The 25,461-nt window shown below is 42.3% G+C and overlaps 1 protein-coding gene across 1 annotated transcript; it reads left to right on the plus strand.

Moving 5' to 3' along the window:
• Nucleotides 1-681: 681 nt before the first annotated feature.
• On the plus strand, nucleotides 682-21,204 carry LOC140577266 (extracellular matrix protein 2). Its single transcript, XM_072697161.1, has 9 exons — nucleotides 682-856; nucleotides 1,703-1,767; nucleotides 2,141-2,585; nucleotides 2,729-2,844; nucleotides 4,656-4,788; nucleotides 6,179-6,336; nucleotides 6,842-6,981; nucleotides 18,385-18,711; nucleotides 20,526-21,204. The coding sequence occupies exons 1-9, from the start codon at nucleotides 682-684 to the stop codon at nucleotides 20,701-20,703; spliced, it is 1,737 nt and encodes a 578-aa protein (XP_072553262.1). The 3' UTR covers nucleotides 20,704-21,204.
• Nucleotides 21,205-25,461: the final 4,257 nt, after the last annotated feature.

Below are 25,461 nucleotides of genomic sequence, written 5' to 3' on the forward strand. Positions count from 1 at the left end.
CTTACTGCCTCTCCCTGCCCTACTGTCTCACTTCCACTATCACATTCTCTTACTGTCATCTCTCTATTACTGCATCTCTCTCCTACTATCTGCCTCTATTACTGCCTCTCCCTCCCACTGCCTCTTTCTCATGCTGTATCTCTCCATAACTGCCTCTCTCTGCTCCTGTTATTCTGTATCTCTCTTTTTTACGCTCACCTACTGCCTCTATTACTGCCTCTCCCTCCTATTGCCTCTTTCTATTACTGCCTCTCTGTCTCATCAACTGTCTTACTCTATTACTGCCTCTCCAACTGCTTTGGTTTATTTCATAAAACCTTCCTTACTCTCGTTCTTGCTTCTCGTTCTTACTACCTCTCTCTCTCCATCTCTCTCTCTCTCCCACTTTCTCCCCTGCTCTCTCCGACGGTTTCTTTTCCTCTCTCTGTGCCTCTAAATATGCTTCAGTAAGGTAAACACAGCATAACCACAGAAAGAGGGATGATGTTTCTGAAAATGGGATAAGTGCAGCCGGGGATGTTCCTCGTACACGTTTAACCCCCGTCATCTCCCCGCTGTCTTCCCCCTCCTCTTCTCCTTCCTGCTGACTCCGGGCGTCTTTAAGAGGGCAGCTGGAGGTGAGAGTACAGGTACACGCTGAGGGAGAGTTCACACACTTACACAGCAGATCAGATCAGCAGCATGCGGTCCGTGTGGCTATTATGTGTGTGTGTGAGTGCATGTGTAGGAGCTTTAGCCGTGGAAGCGTATGATCTTAATGCACTGGACAACACAGGTAACAATGGGACAGAATCAGACTCACCTGCCAGTGACATCTCGGACACACCTGTTATGGAGACAGAGCTGGCAGATTCAAGTAAGTTGTGTTACAATTCCATAACTATGCTATGCTGAGGATAATGAGGAAGAGCAGCTTGTATCTGATGTCTGGTTTCATACAGTCAAACAGGGCTTCTGTAGAGCTTCAGTTCACAGTTCATTACTGAGAGGGCGACAGATGAGACAATTTGTGTTTCTTATATAAACTGTGATTCATTTTGTCATATTAATATGTCAGTGCTGTCATAAGATAAAGTTGTATCCCAGTGGTATATTCATAGAGGAAGGACAAGAACAGACAGAAAGTTATTATATATACTATAATATTAACTTAACATGCAAATGTACACACTCAGCTTGTCCTGTTCCCGAAGAAAAGTACTGTAAATAGAATAGGACCCTCTGAAGCAGATAAACCCGAATCTATTGGCACCATGCCTAATGCCAGGCAAATGCTAGCGGTATAAAGCCCCCCATGATTTAGCTGTGGAGCAGTAGAACTATGCCCACAAATGCTAGTAGAAAGCCTTTCCTGGACAGTAGAGACTTTTTTTTTTCAATGTATAAGCAGGTGTCCCAATACTTTTGTGACCTTATACTCCATGTCTTATCATTTACCTCTTTAAACTCCCACAAGGCTTGTCTTTTTGATCAGCTATTAAACATGTATGCATTCAAGTTAAAGACCTAGACTGGTATATAATATGTATTTACACCAGTGAATACTCTAGTCTATAATTAAGCTTAATATGGGGCTGGGAATACAGCCAATATTGTCAAAATGCATACGCATATATCAATATGGCCTGATTGACTTCTTGTCTAGCCTTGCTGCTGTTCAGTGTTGATAACAGTGTGTTAAATCATGCCTGTGTTCCTATAGGAGGGAAGAAAGCAGACGGGAGCCTGAGAAAAAGGCACTCTAGGGGGACGGCTGCAGACACACAGGTGGGGCCGGACATGCCAACCAGCAGACGGGCTTGTTTTTCTCCAGTTAATGTTCCTCAGACTTTTTTTAGTACATATAAAGTAAAGCCTTCTCATGTCTCTGTCCCTTAAAAGGCCAAAATCCTTTAGTGTGAGTTTGATCTAAGCTCAGTATGGTGTGCCCACGTTATAATGAGAGTGCTGGTCATTTTCTGCCCTCTGGAGCCGCTTTCCATCTCATAAATTTCCATCGTTCTTTTTTTGGTCTCTGCTATTTGCTCGCTAAATTTAGTATGTTTGTATGTTCGTGGCAAATGCAGTCATTTCAGTATTTGATGTCTAATGATGGGCTCTGTGTTCCTGGGCTTGCCCGTCTGTGCTGCTGACACATCAGACCTCGCTAGGGCGAACCGAGGCTGTGTGGGTGGAGCTAGACGCTGTCCTAGGCAGGAGGGACGGAGCTCCAGGTAAATTAAGCTCAATCCTGCAGCTGCTCAGAGAGGAAAAGAAACGCCTCCTGGACCTGGGTGAAGAGCGAGCCAGGAGGAAGAAGGAAGATGATGACGAAGATGAGGAGGAAGAAGATGATGATGATGATGATGAAGAGGAAGAAGAAGAGGAGGAAGAGGAGGAAGGGGAGGAGGAAGGACAGGAAGAGGAAGAGGAAAACGAAGAGGAGAATGAAGCAGCAAATAACAGCACTGCGTCCAGAGATAGCTTCACAGACCTGCTGCCAGAAGAATGCCAGCTGGGAGGGGGTCGCATTTCTTGTAAAGACATCGGAATGTCCCATCTGCCCATCATCACGGATCTGGGCGTCACCATACTCGAGCTATCTGGTGAGTTTTGATGAGGGCTGAAGAATAAAAAACAAGAAACAAGAAAAAAACACAAAAAAAACCACATTTTAAAATCACCCCCTTCCCAAATCTCACAGCTGCAACAGTTAACGCCTATTTCTCTACACTGGTTTACATTAAAGGAAACAATCTTACTAGACTGCCTCCTCGAGGGCTTGATGGTCTGCCTAACCTGGAGGAAGTTGACCTGAGCAGGAACTTTCTGGATGACTCCTCTATCAGCCTCAATTTCTTTAAGGTACTGTATATCGAGGACCAAATAATATATGTTTGTATATGCAAATATATCTGTATATCTCTTTACATGTTTGAAAGGGTGTATTCAGGATACAGGTCCTTTTTACATATTAGCTGAAAATGTCTAGAACTCATATTCCCTAAATTTAAAAAACATTGAAGAATGAAATAATTACATTTTGGGAGGAGGAACATGCCTAAAGCCCCTCCACCTGAACTCCAGCCCAAAACGTCTGTCTGCCCCCTCTCTTACAGTCTTCTGTCCAATTTTGTCATTTTGCCAATGTCCACCAACATCCTACTCACCAGAAAGAGTGTGGCCAATTATGCTCCCTTGGACTCTTACACAGTAAAAGTTTTACTGAGCTCTGCTAAAGTATGAGCAGACTGATAAATCACTGCTGATCAGTTATTTATCTCAGTGTTACTGAACTCTACTAAAACCTGAGTAGACTGATAAATCACTGTGCTGATCAATTATTTATCTCAGTGTTGCTGAGCTCTACTAAAGCCTGAGTAGACTGATACATCACTGTGCTGATCAGTTATTTATCTCAGTGTTGCTGAGCTCTACTAAAGCATGAGTAGACTGATAAATCACTGTGCTGATCAGTAATTCATCTCAGTGTTACTGCGCTCTACTAAAGCATGAGTAGACTGATAAATCACTGTGCTGATCAGTAATTCATCTCAGTGTTACTGCGCTCTACTAAAGCATGAGTAGATAAAGATATTCATAATAAATACAGTATTTCAAAAATGTACATTCATTACTACAAAATGTGTGGTGCAGCTCCTGTTTACAATATAGCAACTGTATGCTGCCGTTTACAGTGGAAATGGTGGAGCTAACAAAAATCACTGCAATTTTTAAATGCCAGCTGAAATTGCTGACACAGTAAAACTGTTCAATTTGATTTGATACTACTGTACAAAAATCTATATTCTGTACACAGGGTGCAGTGTAAGTATGCAGTAAATAATATATGCATTTAAACACATTATACATCTCCTCCAAATATAATTTGTATGTTATAGAAAATTCTGCAGCAAAATTCAGTGCCTGCATCAAATGCACAATCAGTATTACACAGAAGTGCAGTCTCAGAGTACATCTGGCTTTTAATGCAGTGTTTGGAAGTCACAGCTATGGAGCTTTCCAGGACTTCTGTTGCTCTTAGCCTTTATAGCACGGCACACTGTGAGAAAGGTTTCATATGTCAGCACTCAACGTGCTACTGATGTGCCAGCTTCATGGCGGTCTCAGCTGGGCCCAGATTCTCCCAGAATAACCGTTCGTCTCTTGGAGACCTTGAGGAACGGCCACACAGGCCTCCTAGGGCAGCAGCTGCTTCAAAAAAGAAACTGGGAACCGCACCCTGACCAGTGGAAAGTTCTAAAAACTCCAGCATCCTGTGGTGCACTGGCTCTGCAGGGTTGGTGTAGTGAGCGGAAGAAGTGAGTACTCTTCAAAGGGGAGGAAATGGAGTCTGATTTTCAGTGTCCACTCCTGGTGTGCGACCAGTGACAAAGGCCAGAAGACTGGCAGGCTGACTGGCAGAGACAAAGGGTGCTATTGGGCAGCACTGATGGCAGGGTTTAGAACTACCTCAAAATAACTCACTAGCACAAAAGTCCTTGGCAAAGATGGAGACTATTCATTTGGTGGTTATACTGGAAATATGGCCAGATTAAATGGCATCACTGTTAAACAGATGATGTTTAATCACTGAGCCCAGAGCTGTATTCTGCAGTGATTCATAAACATCCTCAGGGAAGAAAGGAAACACGCTCTCTTTTTATCCTTAACAGAATCTGACAAAGCTGAAGAGGCTGACCCTTGACGGCAACGGTCTGGTAACGATCCCGCGTCTGCCGCCGTCTCTGGAGGAGCTGAGAATCAATGACAACAAAATAAACCAACTGCTTTCCCAAAGCTTCAAAGGTTTGGCCTGATAGCTTGTTACATCCTGCAATAAATGCAATAAAGAGAATAATTACATATTAAATACTTTGTATCTCTAAATGGCAATTTTACAGCATGAAGAACAAGTAAGGGGACATTCATTCATTATGACATTTTTAAAAGGATCTAAAGAACAACAGTCACTTTCAAATTATGTGAAAACGTTAAAAGGAAATGACTAAAAAATGAAGGAACAAGGTTTTTTTGAGACACTAACAATATATATTCTTTTATATATAAGATATATAGATATCAATAAATGCACAAAAATTCCCCAGACGTAAATTAGTCTGTTTACGATAGCAGTAACTTTGAGCTCCAGCAGATTGCATTGCATGAGGATGATCAGGCTATAAATACCTGTGGGGTGTGTGTGACAGGATTCATAGGTTGAGAAAAGGACTTGCAGTGCAGTGTCTCGTTCAATGTATGGAAAATAGGTCGCAAAGCAGATTTGGGTGTGCCGAAGGCTCAAGCATGAAAGAAGTAGCTAAACTTGCAGGTGTATCGAAGTATAATGTCATACGGGTCTACCAGCAGTGGCAGAAATCCCAGTCTACAGGAAACTCTTGTCATTGTTGAGCAGACGTAAGCCTGAACCTGTGTTGACTTCTAGAAGTAATTCTTGCCTGGAAGCAATTTTCATTCACATGCCGCGAAACACGCTGGCGCTCCCTCAGTCCCTCAGTCCGTCAGTTTCGTCTTTCGAACACCATTCTGAAGAGAATTTCCTGTAGGCTGAAACTGTGCGCTTCGATACACCTGCAAATTCAGCTACTTCCTTCACACTATGGCCTTTGGAACAACCAAATGAAATCACTCATCAACCAATCCGACCCATTTTCCACACATCGAATGGGATATTATAGCACTGTACCACCTCAGTCTATGAATCCCATTGCACACCCTGCAGGTGTTTATAACCCAAACATCCTCGTGCAATGCCATCTGCAGGAGTCTAAGGTTACTACCACCTTAAACATGCAAGGTGATTAATTTTTTTGTTCAGGGAGCTTATATTGTTGCTGTTGCTAAAAAACCTTGTATCTCCAAAATAGCTACATTACAGGAGAAACCTTCTTAACTCAGTGGAAGCCCATGTTAAACTACTGTATTTCAGGTCATTCTGAAGCATTTGTATTGGTGCATTTGTCATGGAACTGTAAACAGGTGCCAGTTTTCAAATGACGTAAAATACAAAGTGAAAAATGCCAAATAGGGTGATACAAGGATTTTGTGCTACGGCATAAATAGTTGAGTTTTCATCTGAATGAGTCTTCAAGGGAACTTTTATGTAGTCTGTTTTAAACTAACAGAATCCAAAAAATGGTGGACAGCTTGGCTTGAGTGTCTTTTATCTATTCTGTAGGTTTATCCAACCTGCTTGTCTTAGAGCTGACCGGAAACATCCTGTATGAAGGCAGTGTTGAGCCCTGGGCCTTCAAACCTCTGAAGGTGCTCAAGCACTTGAAACTAGACAACAACCGATTCAGCTTCATCCCAGCAGGACTACCTCGATCCTTAGAGGTTGGTTCAGTGGTTCTGCACGTTTCATTGGATTAATATCAGATACGCTGTTGGCTGTAAATCGTGTATCTCCAACTGTACTGGAGAAGTAAAAAAACCTTCAGTGGAAGTCAATGTAAAAAGATCTTTTTCCAAGTCATTTTGGAGCATTTCTATTGGTCCATAAATCTTGAAGTTTCGAAGCCCTGTAAAAAACAATGATGTAAAAAAGTGAAAAATGAATGTTTTTGAGACTATATTTAATTACAGATGAATCAATTATTTCTATTTATTTATTTACATTCAGTGTGCAAATGCCTCAGGCCTCAAATAAAGATCTAATTTGAATATTGATGATGTTGAATGCTCTAATAAACTGAAAATGGATACATTAGCATTAGGCAGATCTTCAGGAAGCATATTATATTATGCTATATAAAAAACATATCGTATGAATCATAGTTTCAGTCCTACAAACAATATTTTCCAATCTAACTAATAAGCCATTTTGGGTGTGCGTTTACAGGAATTGAGGATGTCTCACAATCAGATGGTGGAGGTGCAGGATCATGTTCTGAACAAGTCTGTCCACCTGAGAGTGCTGGATCTGAGTCATAATCTCCTGAGAGAGAACAGTATCTACCCCAACGCCTGGATCAATCTGCCGTGAGTCACACTCACACATGTATCTTTTATTTCTTAAAATCAGATTTTCACAGTAACAGACACAGTAACAGTAATCCACATGAGACGCTGTGTCTGTGAACATGTGGAAATAAGTGTATACGTGTGTGAATGGTATTAATTCCACTTTTGGAGGTTGAAATTATGAGAACCAAAGGTGAGTGGAGTGTCCCAAAGCCATATTTAAGGCTATGTAGTGTCACTTCAATGAAACAGTCATTTTAAAAAGCCATCGTTCTCAAAGGGTTCCCTGAACTTTGATATGAGATACACCACAGCATCACTATGCTCATCACTCTAATCTCAATTAAATTTCAAGTACAAGGGCGACCACATCAGGTGGTGAGAACAGAGATTATAGGGCACCCTGGTTGCATACATGCAAGACTGAGGAGTTCAGGACAAATGGAAAAGTGTTTCCTAACATTATAAGTAGCTCAGCAAACCAATAACTTCTTAAAGCAGCTACAGAAGAGCTCTTTCACTAATCAAATAAATATGTGCTTTTTGAACACCCTCATAAGATCTGCACTGACTTCAACTGTATTCATTGAAAAAAGCTGTGAGGGTCTATGAAATTGAGTCCCTTGAGTGTGAAGCCTTTTCCCCAGTGACCACTAGAGGGCACACTTTAGCTACACTTAGACTAGTCACCCCTCCTACTCCGATAAGGGCGCTGCAGCATGAGAGCGTCCCGGAATAGCACTCTGAGCTGGCCTTGTGTGTTTGGCCTCTCTCGTGGTCAGTAACCGAGCTGGCTTCTCCTTTGTCCCGGTCACACAGTCGGCCTGCACTTGTCAGCCTCAGCCTCGTACCCAAGGGTCACTCTCCTGCAGGGGAGATGTGTATCTCTCCAGGGTCTCCCATCGCTCACTCGCACACTCCACAAGCGCTCGAGTGACCGCGGCGAGCTGACAGCCAGCACACTCAGCATTACTGAGCCTCTTTCATCTGCCAAACATGTGGAGTGATGGTGATAAGACTGGAAGAGCAAGCTCGCAAACACTCGCCTCTCTTCCTTGCGGCCACAGGCATGAGGACGCTTCGCTTGGCGGGTGATTAAGACGGCGGGGCAGTGGTGTAGTCATGGACCCCCGCAGGGCCCTGCAGCCCAGGGCTGTTTCATAATTAAGGCTGAGCTGTGTCCCCAGAGGGCTCCTGCAGGCCTGCTTGAGCTGCGGCACGGAAGCTCAGCCAACTGTGGCGGGGTATAGGGTGGGTTAGTGGGCGGGCCGGGACGGCTGTAGGCTGTGCGAGGGTGGATCTGTGGCTTTTTTTGATTTACACAACCGTTCAAAAGTTGGAAATTAGTGTTGTCAATAATATTTGGTTAGGCTGCAGATAAATGTATCAAATAATTCCAATACGGTGGTCTGATTTACAGGTTTTAGAGATAGAATATAACTGATAATATCATCAATAATAAAATGCACGTTAACTAAACATTCAACCCCCCTCATATTTCAGAAGCCATGATTATTGGACCTATATTCAGTTCAGGCCACAAACGTCAAAACTCGGTCTAAAAACTGCAATAACCCACTTGTACAATAATACTAATGTGGTGTGTTGGCCCTCCTCTGGGATTCTAGTAGCAATGTTCTAGATTAAACACAGACACTCAAAGGCTGTTAAAGACATCACATGTTTGATTAGAAGCTTGTAACCTAACATTAACATGTCTTTTAATAAGTTTTTATGAAGACGTTACACAGTGTCTCCTTCAGTCAAGAGTTCTTTACACAACGAGTTGCAGCTGCTGTTTTAGCTGCTCATATTCACAGTCAGGGTGGTATGTAGGACATCCGGAAACGTATCCCACCCGCTGGAAATTGTAACGTTTGATTTCTCTGTCAGTTCTAAATTATTTTGGGTTGATGTGTTCAGGGCTTCAGTTCTACTGTTATAGTAGTAATCAATGGGACAGCTTGCTTAGCTATATCTGCCTTTTGTAAGTCCAAAAATAGGAGAGTATGGGCCTTTCGGGAGGTACCGGAGGGACGGGAGGACATGCATAGGGTCAGACCTCTAGCTGTCCATGTTTTTCCAGATAGTATCTGATCACTCTGTTTTCTAGCTAATGAACAACACACTGTATATTATTTAACGTTAGTAACTTCTTGTTGTTTCCCCAAAAATTGACCTTTTATAAGCTAATATTGCACATAAAAAAAAAAAAAAAAAACCAAGTGATTCCAAACTTATTGTTATTATATGTAATAAGCATATATGGTGGCTGGGAATACAAGAAATCTTACCATGGGAAATGGTACGTTCTTGAGAGGGTTCATACCCACATACATAGGCCTCATGACACTCCTCCTGGAAAGTAGAGTGTAGGATAGAACTAAAGGGGGAATGGGAAGAATGAGAAATAATAAAAAGAGAGGAAAGGGAGAGAAAACAGTGTGTAGGGTGTTACTTTGTGTGGTAAGGAACATCTCATAAATTTTACACTCGCACTGAGGTTTTTCACAGGGTCAGTATCTCCTCCTTCACATAGCACAAGCCACACAGGCATGTCTGACACCAGACAGTCCAGTGTTCATGTGGGTATGCTTTCTAGCACAGCATAGCAGGAGGCCTGTGTTGTTTATTAGCTCACTGACAGCCTGGACCTCCCTCCATCTTTTCCCACTCTAATGCAGTTTCTAGTAAAGCCTTTCTGGCCATCACTCATATGCAACATGTTTTCTTCATTTCTCCTCCCCGTGCCAGAGCGGAGTCTTCTCACTGCAGTGCCGGCTAAAGCTGGTTTAAAAAACAGAGACATCAGCACTAGCATGATTAGTCGAGATTTGACTCCGTGCATGTCCTCCTGTCCATCCAGTCCCTCCCAAAGGCCCCTACTCTCCTATTTTTGCCCCCTTCTGGCAAAATTCCATCACTGCGATTCTTGTCAGTGTTATTTCAGCCGTAGAGTTTAGACTGTAGAGTTTATGAGTTCTCTCTGTGTGGCATCCTATAATCAGTCATGCTCAATAGAGGACCACTGTCAACTTTACTGTCGCCTTTACTCAATACTAGGACTTCTAAATGATGCTGTTCCCAACTTTTTTATATATATATGTGTGTGTGTGTGTCTGCCTAATCCTGTGATCTACCCAACCTCTCCAGCACCATGCTATTATCTCGGTATAAATCGGAGCCTTTTCCCGGCTGAGACTTTCACTGTGTGCTTTCATCTTCTCACCGCTTGTGAGTGCCTGTCAGTCCAAATAAGCTCCTTAAATCTGCTCCTTGAACCCAGTCTAACTACCACCTCCATCCCCTTTTTTCTCCTCAGCCTACATCATGCCTACACTCTCCACTCAGACACCATAAACCTTTACACACTCCCTCATTACGTTTCCTGCACACTTTCCTTTCAGTTCCTTAATGCACTCACAAGTTCTCTATAGGAGCCAGGTACCAACTTTGGCCACAAATCATATTTACATAGCTTTCCCTCTTACCCCGTAAGTAATAAACCAACCTAGACATTTTTTGGGGTCTGCTTCTTTAGTTATGCACTGGAGATACGAGGCTAATGTAGCTAAAAAGTAATGAAAGGCAGCGTTGACTTTTTCTTAACGCAAACGAGTTACCTACAGTGCAGCACCATACAGATATTAATGTAGCTCAGAGAAGATGGGTATAATAGCGACAGATGCAACAGTATGGCTTTGAAGAGCGAGAGACAAGACAACAAGCTACAGGTAGCTACATGTTGTATCAAGCATGTAAGTGGTCATTATGGTCTCTCGCCTCATCCTAAGCGAATAATAAAAAATGCTCTAAAGCTTGCTGTCACTCATTTGTTGGAATCTCAAGTGACTTCAAGCTCCCCATGTAAGAATCCATTGTTTTTGTGCTGTTCAGCCATAGAGTGCGGAGAATCTCATTGATGTGTAATGTGCTGTTTGTAGAAGCCATCCTAAACAGTGACCTAAACAGCGTCACAAAGTAGAGACTACTGCTGAATGGTTGAATTGATGAAGTTGTTTGAAATTGTAGCTGCGTTCCAAAGCCTAGGTAGGCTGCATTTCTCGGTCATAACTTCATTGAAGGCTGTTCAAAACTGAAGGACCCTTCAGTTTCAGTATCAGCCCAGAAATGCTGCCTACGGTCGAGGTGATCTGGAGGATGCAACTGATGTATCCTTCCTGGTTCTCGATTATCCACAATTCTGGTGAAAATACAAAGCGTCCAGAGCAGAGTTTGTTTAAAAATCTTGCAAAAGGCGTGATCTTTCCAGAACGCAGCCTCGTTAAGACTGTTCCATTTGTGTGACCAATAGGCTGCTAATAAGTAGTTTAATAGGATAGTCCTCTCCACTCTAAGCTCCCTGAATTTAAGCTGAATTTACTTTCACCTCACTGCCATCTAAACAAATTGCGTAGTAGCACCACCTTGTGGACAGCAACAGAAATGTGCATTCTTTGACAAGCTGATAGATACATAACTGGTATATGCACTGAAAGAACCATATGTAGTGACACAGTAGAGTTATATTTTAATAATGATTTGACACAAATATAGCTCAGCATTGCAAAGCATTAAGCAGTTTTCGGCAGAGGTCTCCTGCAGCTACACCAAAGTTACATAGTGTAGAAGCTGGCGTTTTGAGCCTGGACCTTGTCCATTAAGTCAGTGGAGCATTAACATGATTCTGAAATGAGTCAGGATCACTCAAACCCACTGTGAACATAGATTCTGAGATTAGCTTTGCCACAAAAATTCTAAAGTTAAGGATTTTTCATCATGCATTTGCCTCAAATCTTGCAGAGCTGTAAAGTAAACTCAGATATGCTTGCTTATGTGGTTTCTGGCACTGTATGGGCACTACTTATCTGGAAAATGGACAAAAGTATGTTTCTTTGCTAAAAACAGTAGGTAGCAGTCATGTTGAAGACTAAATTCGTCCTTTCATTTTATCCAGTTTTATTTTTTGCTTTAAAATGCTGACATTTGTGAGGACGGCCATTCTTTAATTGCTACTTCATGTCTTTAAACTATACACCGTAAATGCATTGCAGGCCACATAATGTATCCTTGTCTCCTCACAGAGCCATGGGTGCACTTTAAAACAACCGGCCTCCTCCTCCTCTACCCCTCGTTCTGCCCTCCTTAAGACCCTGGCGCTTGCTCATAAACTCTCATCCCAGGTTCGGGTTCCTTCTTAACAGCTTTCGCAACACGTCCCCCTTAAACGTCACGTTCCCTTCCGCACTCCACTTAGTTGTGTTCTTCATGGAATGCTATATGTTCAAACATGTTTGCGCTTAGAGAGTCACACAAATCTGCACTGAAGCCGTTCCTTTGAGCTTCCTTTGGCAGTGATCCAACTCTGACCGCTGACTTCACCTCAATGCTGCTTGATCTAATGTCATGGGAATGGGAGGCGCTCAGGGGCGAAGGGCCTGCGGGGATAAACAGGGGTGATGCTCCAGTGCTTATGTGTGCGCAAATGTCTGCTTGTTTGCGTTTGTTGTGCGACGAACGTCTTGGGGGTCTGATGTTAGTGGGAGTGCTCCCATTTGGTTCTGGTTAGATCGGTGCTGGGAACAGGGCGTCCGGGTCCTGCTAAAGGCCAGGGGGGCTGGGTTCTTTGTGGCTAATGTGGCTAGTGCTACACTGAGAAAAGTGGTATGCTAAATTTACTTGATTGAAATGTGTGCATCATTTCCTCGTTACATCATTACATCAACTCCGTTGTAAAAGTAAAAAAAAAAAAAAGGATAAAGGTGCACGTATTCGTCACTGTACAGTGTGGACTGTACAGCGAAATGTGTCCTCCGCATTTAACCCATCTGGTAGTGAACACACTCACACACACACACACACACACGTGTTAGGGGCAGTGAGTACACACACACACCCAGAGCGGTGGGCAGCCAACTCCAGCGCCCGGGGAGCAGAGAGGGTAAAGGGCCTTGCTCAAGGGCCCAACAGTGGCAGCTTGCCGAGCCCGGGAATCGAACCCACAACCCTGTTATCGATATCCCGGCGCTCTAACCGCTGAGCCACCACTGCCCCAGTAAAAAGGCCAACTCTGAGATCTAAAGGTACCCTGAAAACTTGTGGAAATGCTCACATGGGATTAAACTCATTCCAGTGCATCAGTGCTTTCATTGTATGATGCTTCTGTAGCCTGACTGAAGGCACTCTGCTCTGGGAAAGGAGTGAGAATCGTGCTGGTTAGTGGTCAGGGGGGGGTGAACTGGAGGACATGCTAAGCTTTCATTCAGAGCGCTAAAAACACAAGCTAGCATTCGGCATGGTGGGGTTTTTGCTTTAGAAAAAAAGCACACAACAGCAGTTTCATAATGGGTTACATAAAAGTCCCCCTGCCTGAGGGGACGACCATGAGCAAACAGCTGGACAGACATGAGGCAGGACATGCTGAGCCGAACGCAGTTTCCTAATCAGAAACAGTTTTCGGAACCTAGTCAAGATAAGAACTATGTAACGACTGACTGTTGCCCACAGTGTCCTTATCAAATTCACAATGCCTCATGTAACGGGAGCGAATAGGGCCAGGTTCAGGCCTGCACCACAGCATCCCGGTCCTTTGAAATCTGCCTCATCATGACAGTGGTTGTCCTGGCCAGCATGGCTGTCGGTTGCGTAAGCTTGGTTGTGTAACTCTGGCCGTGGTGTGCGTCTATGGACGTGTGGTGGCATCGATGGGATCTCTGCTTCTCATTAAGACCAGCTCTCCCTCAGGACTCCCCTAGTCTTATTGATTGCTTTTGGCTGACTGCTGCAGATCCACAAAGGAAGAGGGTCTCAGCGCCAGCAGATTCGACTCAGGCAGCACCAGCCAATAACCCTCAAGATCAAAACCACTTTTACAATCTGTCACTCTTCAGACTGCTGTAATTATGCCTGTTTCACTTTTTTATAAGGCTCTCTTTAGTGCTGGTTGACTGTTGAGGTTTTTTTCCCATGAAGGGTGTCCTTCTTTGTAATTTCGCAACAACTTCTGACAGTCCTGACAAGCCTTACTCTGAGCCTGAAGCGTTTCTAGATTTACTGGTGAGTTTATAAAGTGTTTGCCATATTTAAAACATAATAAGCTGTTGATGAAATATAGATTTTAAGAAAATCATTTTTGTTCGTTTTCAGTCTGCATCTAGTTTTCAGTCTGTTTTAATCAGTACATAGGTGATCATTTTTACGTGTCTGTCTGTGAGTGTGTTATTTCTTGGTTTCCATGGGAACCTAATCTGTTAAATACCCAATAAAACATTTATGGATTTAGACTATTGTTTTTAACAACCCAAGGAAGTCTCTTAAAGTGAAAAAGCATTCCTTATATTCATTAACAGTAATATAAAATACACCAAATACAGAAAAACAGAACATCTGTGCTTTTGAATCCAGTGTTGACCTACGTAGCATTCACTTTATATTCCAAAAACCTGCAGATTACATAAAAATGAGACAAGCGGTGTTTCAAAAATCAATCACAGAATCAGTGAAGGGCTTCAGGGCAGCTCACTCAGCTTAGACTATGCTTCTACATATCTCCAACAGCTCTAATATATGTCAGTGCCATCCATGGCTTCAAGTTAGCAGAAGAATTGCGCACAGATGTACTTCATAAGAATTTGAAGTACTAGTATTCACTCAGTATTCAGAACTGAAATCCATATTCCGGTATTCATTCCAATTTATGATTTATGTTTAAATAGTACTATAAGATGGGACTGTTTTGCTTGCATTTGCAAGTAAATATAGTCTACTTTGACCGGATTCTGTTTACACTCGTCCTCTGCGTGACCAAAGCAGATCCGATTTTACTTTCCCTTGTAAAAAGCACATGTGTACATCATTTCCGTTGTACTTCCTGTAAACAACCGTTTCTTATTAAAACTGTCCTGCTCCAGGAGACAGAGTCACAGTGGGGGTTCTTCAGTGCGGTGGAACAATAGATGGTTCTTGCATTCTTGAACAGCACAATCACAAAATGTGACGGACTGTTTACACCGCAGGGGAACAAACTCTACTGCTCTCATGTACCGGTAAATAAACACATGCATGAACACACACACGCGAGAGAGAGAGAGAGAGCGCAAGGCAGAGAGAAGCCAAGAGCCACAGTAATATTGTTATTACTGTGTTATTACTATTATTTTTTAAAAGCAGAAATATGTCTGTTTTTCCGACCAAAGTATTTCTGCTTGCCTAGCTAAATCCGATCACAGAAAACGTGGACGAGATCCGTCTTTAACCCCTTAGAACATGGTTTCCGATCACAATACGTCTTGGGGGTGTTTGCACCTGGCTTTTCATGCAGACAAGTGAAATCCGAACGGGATCCGATCACTAAAATCACATGGAAATGCCAGGTGTAAACAGGCTCTAGCTGATGTTAGCTAAGTCCAGAAGCAATTAAAATATAATTCTCTATGGCACAAATAGAAAAGACCCTGAGACTAAGACCCTGGTTACCCCTGGTCATTTAATGTGACTAGATCGGAGTTGTATTCTGATAAGAATTTGGCCACATGCATTTACACTTGGTAGTCAGATGTGTCTCCAGTTAGTCAAACCTCTGAGTGTTGTGTTGGAGGGAATATGCAAATTTGCTTGTTGGGCTGCAATTATGAATGTTTTTTCGGTTGTAATGGTTGCTTTGTTTACACTTGCATTTTTATGTGTCTTGATCTTATCCAGATATAATACTGATACTCAGTACGGATGAAGTGACCAGGTGTAAACAGGGTCTTTAAGACGATGAGTCCTACTCAGCATCCCACACATGGGTTCTGTTCTGCTCTGTTAGCACATCGGCGCATCCGAAGATTCAGCAGCTTCCATTCTTCATGTCACACAATGAGAACAACTGACAAAATAAAAACTACTGAAATTTGGTTCGAATCCCGATCATGATGCTAGCCTTAGGCAGCCGAGGCCCCTAGACAGCACAATTGGCCATGCTCTCTTCTGGATGAGTAGATGACACTCTCTCTCTACATCACTTTGCTGCGGTCTGGCATTGGTCTCTGAGTTGAGTATGCAGCGCTTCCCTCCAGACACGTTGGTTCCCTGGTGATGTTGCATCGACACCAGCTCAAAAATATCTGGCTTGACAGCGGGTTGGGTAATTGGTGGTCCAAATTGGGGAGAAATGGGTGAAACTTTTTTTATTTACATTTTCATCCTTTTTCCACCAGTTCTACCACCTAAGTCCACAATCCTACATTCATTTTGGCCAGCCTTTATTTTATGTAAGCCAAATATCAAACAAGCCTAGTGTGCAGTTTCCTTCTTCTCAAAGTAGAGAGATGCGAGATGTGTCTTTTAGGCAAATCGTGTGGTTAACACTCTGTGCCAAGTGCATCAATCTGTTGTATGCTGCTGTGTAGGCAGTGGTTTAAATCATGCAGTGTTTGGCTTTGGGAGGAAGCAAGATACTAGCCCACACCCTTTGGTAGCTGTCTGGAGATAGGGTTGAATATGGGTGGGCTCTGGTCATGTCTAATATTAAAAGGAAATTGAATGGCGACAAAGTACTTCTTTGTTGATGAATGTTCTTCATCCATGGCAGAGCCTCATCTTCAAAGTTTGATTGCTAACTGCAGGCCGCACATTCAGCAGTGCTTTGAGGGAGCTAGTGCCAAAGCAAATGTGCTTCTCAGTCTTCCTGTTTTCTCCAGTCACACGACAGCATAAACACAAACACACACACACACACACACATTATATATATATATATATATATATATATATATATATATATATATACATACACACACACTCCTGCTTCTACATTTTCTCATTTGCGGCTCAAGCCCGGCTCTGGCAGCCTAATGCAGGGTTAACAACCTGCCATGGGGCCCAGCTTAAGAGAAAATGCTGGAGAACAACTTCCTGTCCATATAACATCCTCAGCCCTTCAGCAAAACATCAACCACAGGGAATACAACGCGACCTCATGTGCAGACCATAAGCCATACTTTTACATTTTCTTGTAGGCAAACAAGACTTTTTATTTGCTTGCTCTAAGAAAGGCAATGGAGTGGATGTTTTCTTAAAGCATCTTGCATGTTTATGTGGGCTTAAACAAGTTTGTTGTGTCTCCCATTGCGAGATCCTTAGGTTTAGTAGATCAGTGTTTCTCCAAGCAGTCCTAAGGGCCCCCAGACTACATACTTGCTCTAAACTAACCGTCAGAACACTTACATCAGATTTGTTGTGAACTGGGATAACTCAAAAAAGTGGCATTAATTATCATTATCTATCATTACTAGCAACTATCATTGGGAGATTGTGAGTAGCTGACCAGAGCTGTAGTGTCACGCCAGCAGAAGTTTTAAGCCAGTTGCATTCAGCACATGGGCTGATACTTGTTTTGGTTTATCTTAGTGAGGCTAATTAATATTTCGGTCATTTTAGACTAAAACATGTGTATACATGTGTATTCATATGTAGACACATCGCTCAATTACCATTGAATTTAACCTCAAAATTGATAGCTGGCTTTACTGATCGGTGGGCTTTATGTGTACCCTTACAGAATATACTGAAATAAAACTTTTCCCCAAACAGGCCTAAACTGAGCATAATATTAAGCTTTAGGCTAAAACTAATTTTGTTTCTGAATGCATATCAACATTCACAGGGTAAATAGTTTAAAAACTTAAGTCTTTGTGACCTGGGTAAGCTAATGGGTTATGTAGACACCCAAAACACGGAGATAGGTAGGCCTAAGAACTTACCTTAAATACCTTCATTACTTCAACATTGCTTGAATTTATACTTGAATTTAACTAGAGTTTAAGGTTAAACGTGGGCTTGTGGAGGGATTGAGCTTCAATAGGGGAAAAAAAACTGCCTAAACAGGCTTAAACTGGCATTAATATTTTACTGAAATAATAAATATACCCCTTCCTGAACGGTAATTCTCAATGCCACTGTGCCACTGTGTCATTGGCCTGAAACTGCTAGAGCACAAGTGCAGTTCTCTGCAGTCAGGCTCTTCTCAATAATGATGCATTAGGAGCAGTTAAAAAAGCTGTGATTTCTGGATGCACATGCTCAACTTCACCTCTTTTCCAGCTTGGCGGGCATTGTGTGTTATGGGAAAACTTTGCTCAAGAGTTGCAACAAAATTGTAGGAGAAACTGATGAAAAAAAGATCAAGCTGCCAGAATTGGTTCTTCACAGTGAAAACAAGGAGGAACCATTTCCTTCAGCTCTTTTTGCTGGATTTTTCTAAATGAATGAGCATCTTGTTAAGGTTTAAAAACTTCCTTGATGTTGTATAATGTTTTTTACTGATTAAATAAGTTCTTTGAACCATACAACCAACAAAGGAAGGACCTATGAGGCGTAGGCGTAGACCATCTGTCACACACAAAGACGTAAGGTCTCTTTCTTTTCTTACATTCACAGGAAGTTGGAGGCTCTGGACCTGTCTCACAATCAGTTGTCCGTAGTGCCCCCTCACCTGCCCAGAGTTTTACGGCAACTCTCCCTCCAGCACAATCACATCCATGCCATCCCCCCTTACACACTGAGCCACCTTCGCCCAGGTCTGCAGTCCCTGCGGCTCTCTCATAACCAGCTGCTGGAGGACAGGCTGCTGGGGAAGGCCTTCCGGGGTGCCTACAAAACGCTGGTGGAGCTTCTCCTGGACAACAACTGGCTTGAAAGTGTTCCACAGAACATACGCCACTTCAAGAACCTGCAGCTGCTACGGCTGGATCACAACCGCATCACGTGAGTATGGGTGGAGTCTGACTGTATTCTTCACACAGTTTCTGAAGCCCTTTTTTTTAAAACCCTCTAGAAATTCTATACAACAACCTCTTCTCACTCTACACAATAATGGGGTGTAATTCAATTTTAAGAAGGACAATCAATTTTAAAAGGAAATGTTAGGTGGACAAACAAAAACCACAAATAAAAAAAATATTTTATTTTAAATGATTTGTTCTTGGACAACCTGACTGACCTTTGTCCTTAAACAGGCCATAGGTTATAATCTTTTTTTTCACGGTTTTCTTAGGTCACCCAACCTAACATGACGGATAATTTTTTCAATATTTGTGAAGATCTACTGACCTTTGCACTGCACATTGTCACTTGGGGGATTCGTCTTGATTGAACCCCCTTCACACTTTTTTCTTTTTAATTATTAACCCGTTACTCCAGAAAATGTCCAAAACATCAGGTCTGGACATTACCCAAGTTACAATGTCACACATATAGTGTACAGCCAGAGATTTTCCATGTCAGACACGTTCTCACTACAGTGAATGTTCCGATCGGGTGGAATGTTCGCAAGGGACGAGCGGCTCCTGTGTAGCTTGTGCAGGAGGCATGACACGTCGCAAAAAGTACGGTGTGAAAATAGCAGTGATTTGTTTACAGTACACGACTCATCCATAATCATAGTCATCAACACGTCCACTGTGAATTCTTCTGAAAATGACCTGTTCTATTCACACATGGGCTCATTCGGACATTATCCGGACTTTGTACCAGGGGCTGGGAGGATAAAGCCTGGGTAAAGTCCGGTTCACACATACAGCTCCTCCTCCAAATAATGACCGGAAAGGTTCTGGGTTACCGTGCATGTGTAAAATGGGGCTTCAGAATCCAAGTCTAACATGACAATTCAACATGACATTTGAGGAGATCAGAATTGATGGGACAAATCAAATTTTGATGTACTTTAAATATATGAATATATTGTAAAACAGTGTCATTTATGTCATGCTTTTATCTTTTTATTTGATTATTTTCTAGGACAATTATAGACTGACACAAATGATGATACTTCAACGTAATATTACATTTACAACTAGTTTGGGTCTGTAGTCTTAATTTTTTCACATTCCTTTTGGTGTTAAAAAGTGATACATGATACAAATATGGCAAATATGTAAAGGATGGTCTCTCGTTTAGCTATTGGTGAGATATAATTAACACAATATAATCAAAACATGCTGTTGTTGTTGTTGTTGCCCGCGATAACCCTGACTTCTGCAGGTTAAAACTGAACTCTATTTGAAACGGAGCTCAGTTTGTTTTCATGCCCTATTCCCACTGTCACTCCATTTACCCTTGCCCTCCCTCTCTTCCCTCACAAAATCCACTCATAGTTTTTATTGGTTTGGATTGCATTTCAAAGTCATAAGCTTGTCGCTGCCTCCAGGCTATCCTATCCAATTATGGCGGGCGGAACAGTGTGCATGCCCAACCCCAGGGAATGGTGAACTAAATGATCTGAGAACTCCAGACTAATTAGAATATTTGTGTTTCCTTTGGCAGCCTGCCAATAATTGTGTGGATTCGGATATATGGTGCATGCCTCCTAATCTGCTGGTCATGTTTCCATAGCCCTGCGACTTGGAGCCTTACCAAACTGTACATCTCCAGAGACTAGAACTGGAAAAAAAAAGCAGTGCAAGCATTAGCATGTTTAGAACCCAGGTCGTTTTCCTTACGGGATGTCACTGATTAAACTTGCTGCAGTAATCGAAAAGGTTGATGTGTTTGTAACGCTGTTTATAAACGATGTGTTCCAGATCCGTTCCAGTGAAGTCAGTGTGTAAAGTCAGAGCGACTGAACCCTCCTCTCTGGTCTCTCTTCACCTGGAGAACAACCACATCAATGTCAAGAGGATTCCCCGCACTGCGCTCTCCTGCATCCAGGAGCGCAACCGAGTCATACTGGAACCCCAGACTAATAACGAAAACCAGTAGAGCTTTGCGAAACACCATGCGAGTTCCTTCTTACCAAGTTCAGCACTAAAGAACAAAATGATCTGAATTATTTATTCAGTTATAAATGATATTTATCTGCATTTCTTTAGATGGTGTATATCTTACTTATTGTTGTTTGCAGCTCTTTTGTTTATCTTCAGCCAAGCTTCTCATTCCAGTCTCCATACCACTGCAGTACTTGTGCTTTTTCTAACAACAAGACTGTTCTATTTGGATAGGCTGTCTTGCTGCCAAAGCTATTTCAGTATCTGCTGATATTCCAGTTCTTTTGCCAAATGTTTGTGATATGTGCCTATGGGTGACATTTTCCATCAGTGAATAGTGATGCTGTTGTTATATTTTTATCTTTTCATGATAAACCAGATTTATGTAATATAATGTCTTGATTATAATGATTATAATTAAAATGAATGATTACCAGCAATACAAACCAATCCCACACACACAAAAAAAAATTGGCTGTGAATTATTCAGACACCAAAAACATGTGCTAGTACTATGTTAGTAGTGTGAGTATATAAGCCATTGATGTCCATGCCATAAATAGTTTACATAACTGAACAGATTTCTAAGGGCTGTTTACTGGGACATACATTGTTCCGACCGGCAGACAGTTCTAGGCTTTGCGTGAGCAGTTAAATCGTTTAAAAGGGCTTATGATAATCTGAATGGCAAGGTAATGAGATGTAGCTTATGAGCTGTGATTTCTTGTTAGTTCAGGTGTAAATGACCTGTACCGTCATGTCTGGGTAGGGTGCCTTGATGGGAGTTTGTGCATGTAGTGCCAGTCCCCCTGGGTGAAGAACATCCTTCAGTGTTTCATAATCAAGATCTTAAGAAGCACTACAGCTTGAAAAGGCACCAAACACTTTTAACAATCCTTTTCTCTTATTTCTCACGAAGGATGCCATCTCTGGTGAAGTGTGTGCTTTCTGTGGATCTTTACCATGCTTGATACCTATCGATACTATGACAAGTAACTAAAAGCAACTCATTACTATCTGAAAGTCAAACGTTTATCGGACTAATGCAGAGGTTCTCAACCCTGGTCCTGGAGGCACCCTGTCCTGCACGTTTTAGTGGACTCCCTGCTCCCAACGCGTCTGATTCAACTAATCAGCTCATTCAGATTCATTCATTCATGCATAGTTTTAGGGGATGAGTTAAAGCAGGGAATCCGCTGAAATATGAGGGTGCCTCCAGGACTGGGGATGAGAACCACTGGACTAATGCATATTTACTACTTTAATATCATGTCTGTTCAGTTATTTTTTTGTGAATACCGAACACTTTTGTACACAACATAATACTATGTCAACCTGGGGCTGGCTTATAAATTCATTTATTCAGTATTGTAAATTGTTGTAAATCTCAATGATATCTACATACATTACTTACTATCGTGGGCTTATGAGTACGCTAATATTTTGGTGATTTTGGCTCACAGTACAGCTTACTGTACTGTGAGCCACAGTACTTTGTTTTAGCACTGTAGTAAGAACACTGAGACTTACTGGATAGCTGCTGCTACCTTGTCCTGTGGTGTGTGGCTAGCCATCTGAAAGATGTTAGATGCCAGGGTTAACTTCTAGCCTAGCACAGATCCTCACTTGCTTCCCTGGCTTTTTCTTTACCCACCCCGACTCCCCCTTCCCTGGATCTAGCCTCAGGCAAGCTATGGTCGCAAGGCCTGGCTCGTAGCAACACGATTTCTGACATATGGAGGCTGACTGAGTCTGACAGTGATGTGCTGTTCTCCAGTGTAATTGATGCAGAATCTTGCTAAAGACTAACTACGAGTAACAAAACACACCATATTCGCTTGTGGGATGGGCTCATGTACATGATGAAAAAAGAGCCAAGACTCTTATGTAACAGTTTAGGGTTTTGGGCCTGGTCCTATTTTGGTTACGCACAATCTGCTTCAAACCGTGTTTGAGGTTCACAGTATGTCACATCCAAGTCCTGAACTCTCATTGGTCAAATATGCCAAATTAAATACAGTCCATAGTCTTAAAAGTAGTGTTCAACTTCATTAAAATAAGCAAAAACTACAGTAATCAGACAACAAAAGAAAACACAATGCATAATAAATGTATCATCTACACCACTGAAACAAGGGGCGCTGGTGATGTAATGGTAATTCTGGACTATGGGCCTTTTGTAGAAGAATAGGGCATTCTGTCCAGTTTTTGTGGATCACTAACAATACCACTGAAGTCATGATGTGTGTGCATGTGCTGGAGGTGATTATTTGCTTTGCCCATGAGGAGATGCTTTTCTAACCGAGTGGCTGCTCCGTTTGCAGAATACAATGCCCACGTTCTTACAGCTCTTCTATTCCCTGAACAGCAGGGGAGAAGGGGGTAAAAAAAAAAAAAGAAATCTGCAAAGAAGAAATTAGGGCCAGACTGGGAGCTTCAAGCTGGGGACTCCAAACCTTTCTGCAGCACATCCAAGCCACAAAAAGGCCCTCAAGTGCTCTTCCCTGTGACGTCACAGTTCTTAGTGTTCTCTGTCTCATCATTACCTTATTAAGCGCCAATGTGCAAAATGTTCGAATCCCACGGCAATCGCTTTAAACCTGCTTTGGAGATTCGCCCAAACACTTCTTCTCTTAGAGAAAATGTTCTTGTTCTTACACTTTTTTGCCAATCTGCAATTTCAAGCCTTAGGCAATCTTCATGGTTGTGGCTGTATGTGTTCTACACAATGTTTCTCTTGTTTACTCGCCACTCTCTCCGCGGTCAGACAGCAAGTGAAGCCAGCAAGATCTCCACAAGGACTCTGAGATTTGGATAATCCCCCGTGTCTCCTCCACCGACTATATAACTCATCTGCGTTAGGCTCTCTTCACTCATTCCTCCGTTCATACTCCTCCTCCCACACACTGGTTTAATTACCCAGTATGGCTCATCTCTCTGCTGAACACTCTTAGACAGCTCTGCTCATAAATGAGCAAACCACTCTTTTATGACAGTAAACATGAGATCTAATACATCATAACTGTATTTTGGCCTGTCTGTCTCTCCTAATATCTCAGTTTCAGGTTTTATACCTTTATTTCCACCTTCCGCTGTCCTGGAGGCCACACAATCCACAATTTGATTTTCCTCTCATTGGAGAAGGCAGTGGGCACACAGTCACGTTGGCAAAAGCACTAACATTCCAAAGCCATTCCATGTTTTTCCACATTTTCTCATGTTACCCTGATTTGGTTATATCTGATTCCTAGCGACAGTGGTCTCTCCTTGTGTGCTGTCATGGTGAAACACTGAAGGCTCCACAAACATCTCACACATGTCCAAGAACTGTGGACTCAGCTGAAAATCAACATGATAATGTTGACTGTTTGGCAATTTCTACTTGATGTTCGCCATCAATGTTCCACATTACAATGCTGACGCCACACAAATGCTGATCAAGCAGTTCTCGTCCTGAGGGTTTCTTTTAACCTAATGTTTTCACTCCTTTATCTGTTTTGTCAACACTGTGGAAAACAGCAAAGCTGGATTTGATGTGGTTTGTTTGAATTAGTGGATGTAATGTTGGCATTCTGAACACTTCTTGTCAGTGAACATATTGAGCTCTGAAATCTAACACCTCCAAGGTCAGGTCTTGGCATGCCAGAAGGAGCTGACTGATTGAGAATGATGTGCTGCATAATCAAGGCAGCAGTTTCATGATGCCAAAGTTTACATTTACAGCATTTGGCTGATGCTCTTATGCAGAGTGGCTTACATTTCAATCACGTTGCACAGGTAGGCAAATACAACGGAGTCTTGCCCAAGGCCTCTTATTGGTGTAGCATGGCGTACTTGCCCGGCTGGGGAACTAAACCCTAGTCTGCCACAGGGAAGCTGTTGCTGTTACCCAGTATGCTACACAAATTGCAAAATACAGGTTCAAAATTGGTTATTTTATTACAAAGCTTTGTGTGTGTGTGTGTGTGTGTGTGTGTGTGTGTGTGCTGTCCTGGTAAATTTAAACTGCTAACAACAAGGAATTACTAATGTTCCTGATGAGTGTTCTCCTGGGTGTAAACCAAGGCTTTGACTGGAGTAAGTCATTTTGGTGAAACAAGACATTTTGGTGAAATTGTGCATCAAGTCTTTAAACACGGTACATTTTAACATGTTGACATATATTGCATCCATATTTTAGATATGAACATATATAGACATGTCGTGGGAAAGTTGCGGACAACCGCCAGAACGGCTTTAGTGCACCTTTCCATAGATTCCACAAGGCTCTGGAACTGAAATGGACAGACTGAACAACATTCTAACAAAAGATATTTCCTCAGCTGGTGGAAGCGGAGTGAAGATCTGGGGACCATTCTGGTGACCATTCAGCGACCACTCATGCCCTGTGCATCGGGGCACTGTAACTCCCATCCCATCAGGATGGAAATGTGATCAGTCAGAATAATAAATGAATTTGCAGTGACACTTCTCTCTAAGAAAAGGAGAAGCACACCACACCAATTCATGCATTTGGGTCTGTACTGTTCACTTAGTGAATGCTACACATCCTTGCCAACTTGTGATTTGTCTGACCAGATCACTTTCCAACATGTCTATAGTCCAGTGCTTGTGGTTTCTACACCACTGAACTCTCAACAGTACATTCATCTATGTAATGAGGGGTTTCGTTTATGCACAATATCCCTCTCTATGTAGATGTGCACAAACTGTGCTCACTGATGCTCTGATTACGCCCTGTACTGACACTCAT

Source organism: Salminus brasiliensis, chromosome 14, assembly GCF_030463535.1.
Source record: "Salminus brasiliensis chromosome 14, fSalBra1.hap2, whole genome shotgun sequence".
Taxonomy (NCBI): domain Eukaryota; kingdom Metazoa; phylum Chordata; class Actinopteri; order Characiformes; family Bryconidae; genus Salminus; species Salminus brasiliensis.

Excerpts from the sequence above, each read along its gene's own strand:
- LOC140577266 (XM_072697161.1), top strand. The coding sequence starts at position 682 with ATGCGGTCCGTGTGGCTATTATGTGTGTGTGTGAGTGCATGTGTAGGA. Across the intron at positions 4,789-6,178 it reads GCTTTCCCAAAGCTTCAAAG|GTTTATCCAACCTGCTTGTC; the intron begins GTTTGGCCTGAT and ends TCTATTCTGTAG. Across the intron at positions 18,712-20,525 it reads CTGGATCACAACCGCATCAC|ATCCGTTCCAGTGAAGTCAG; the intron begins GTGAGTATGGGT and ends GATGTGTTCCAG.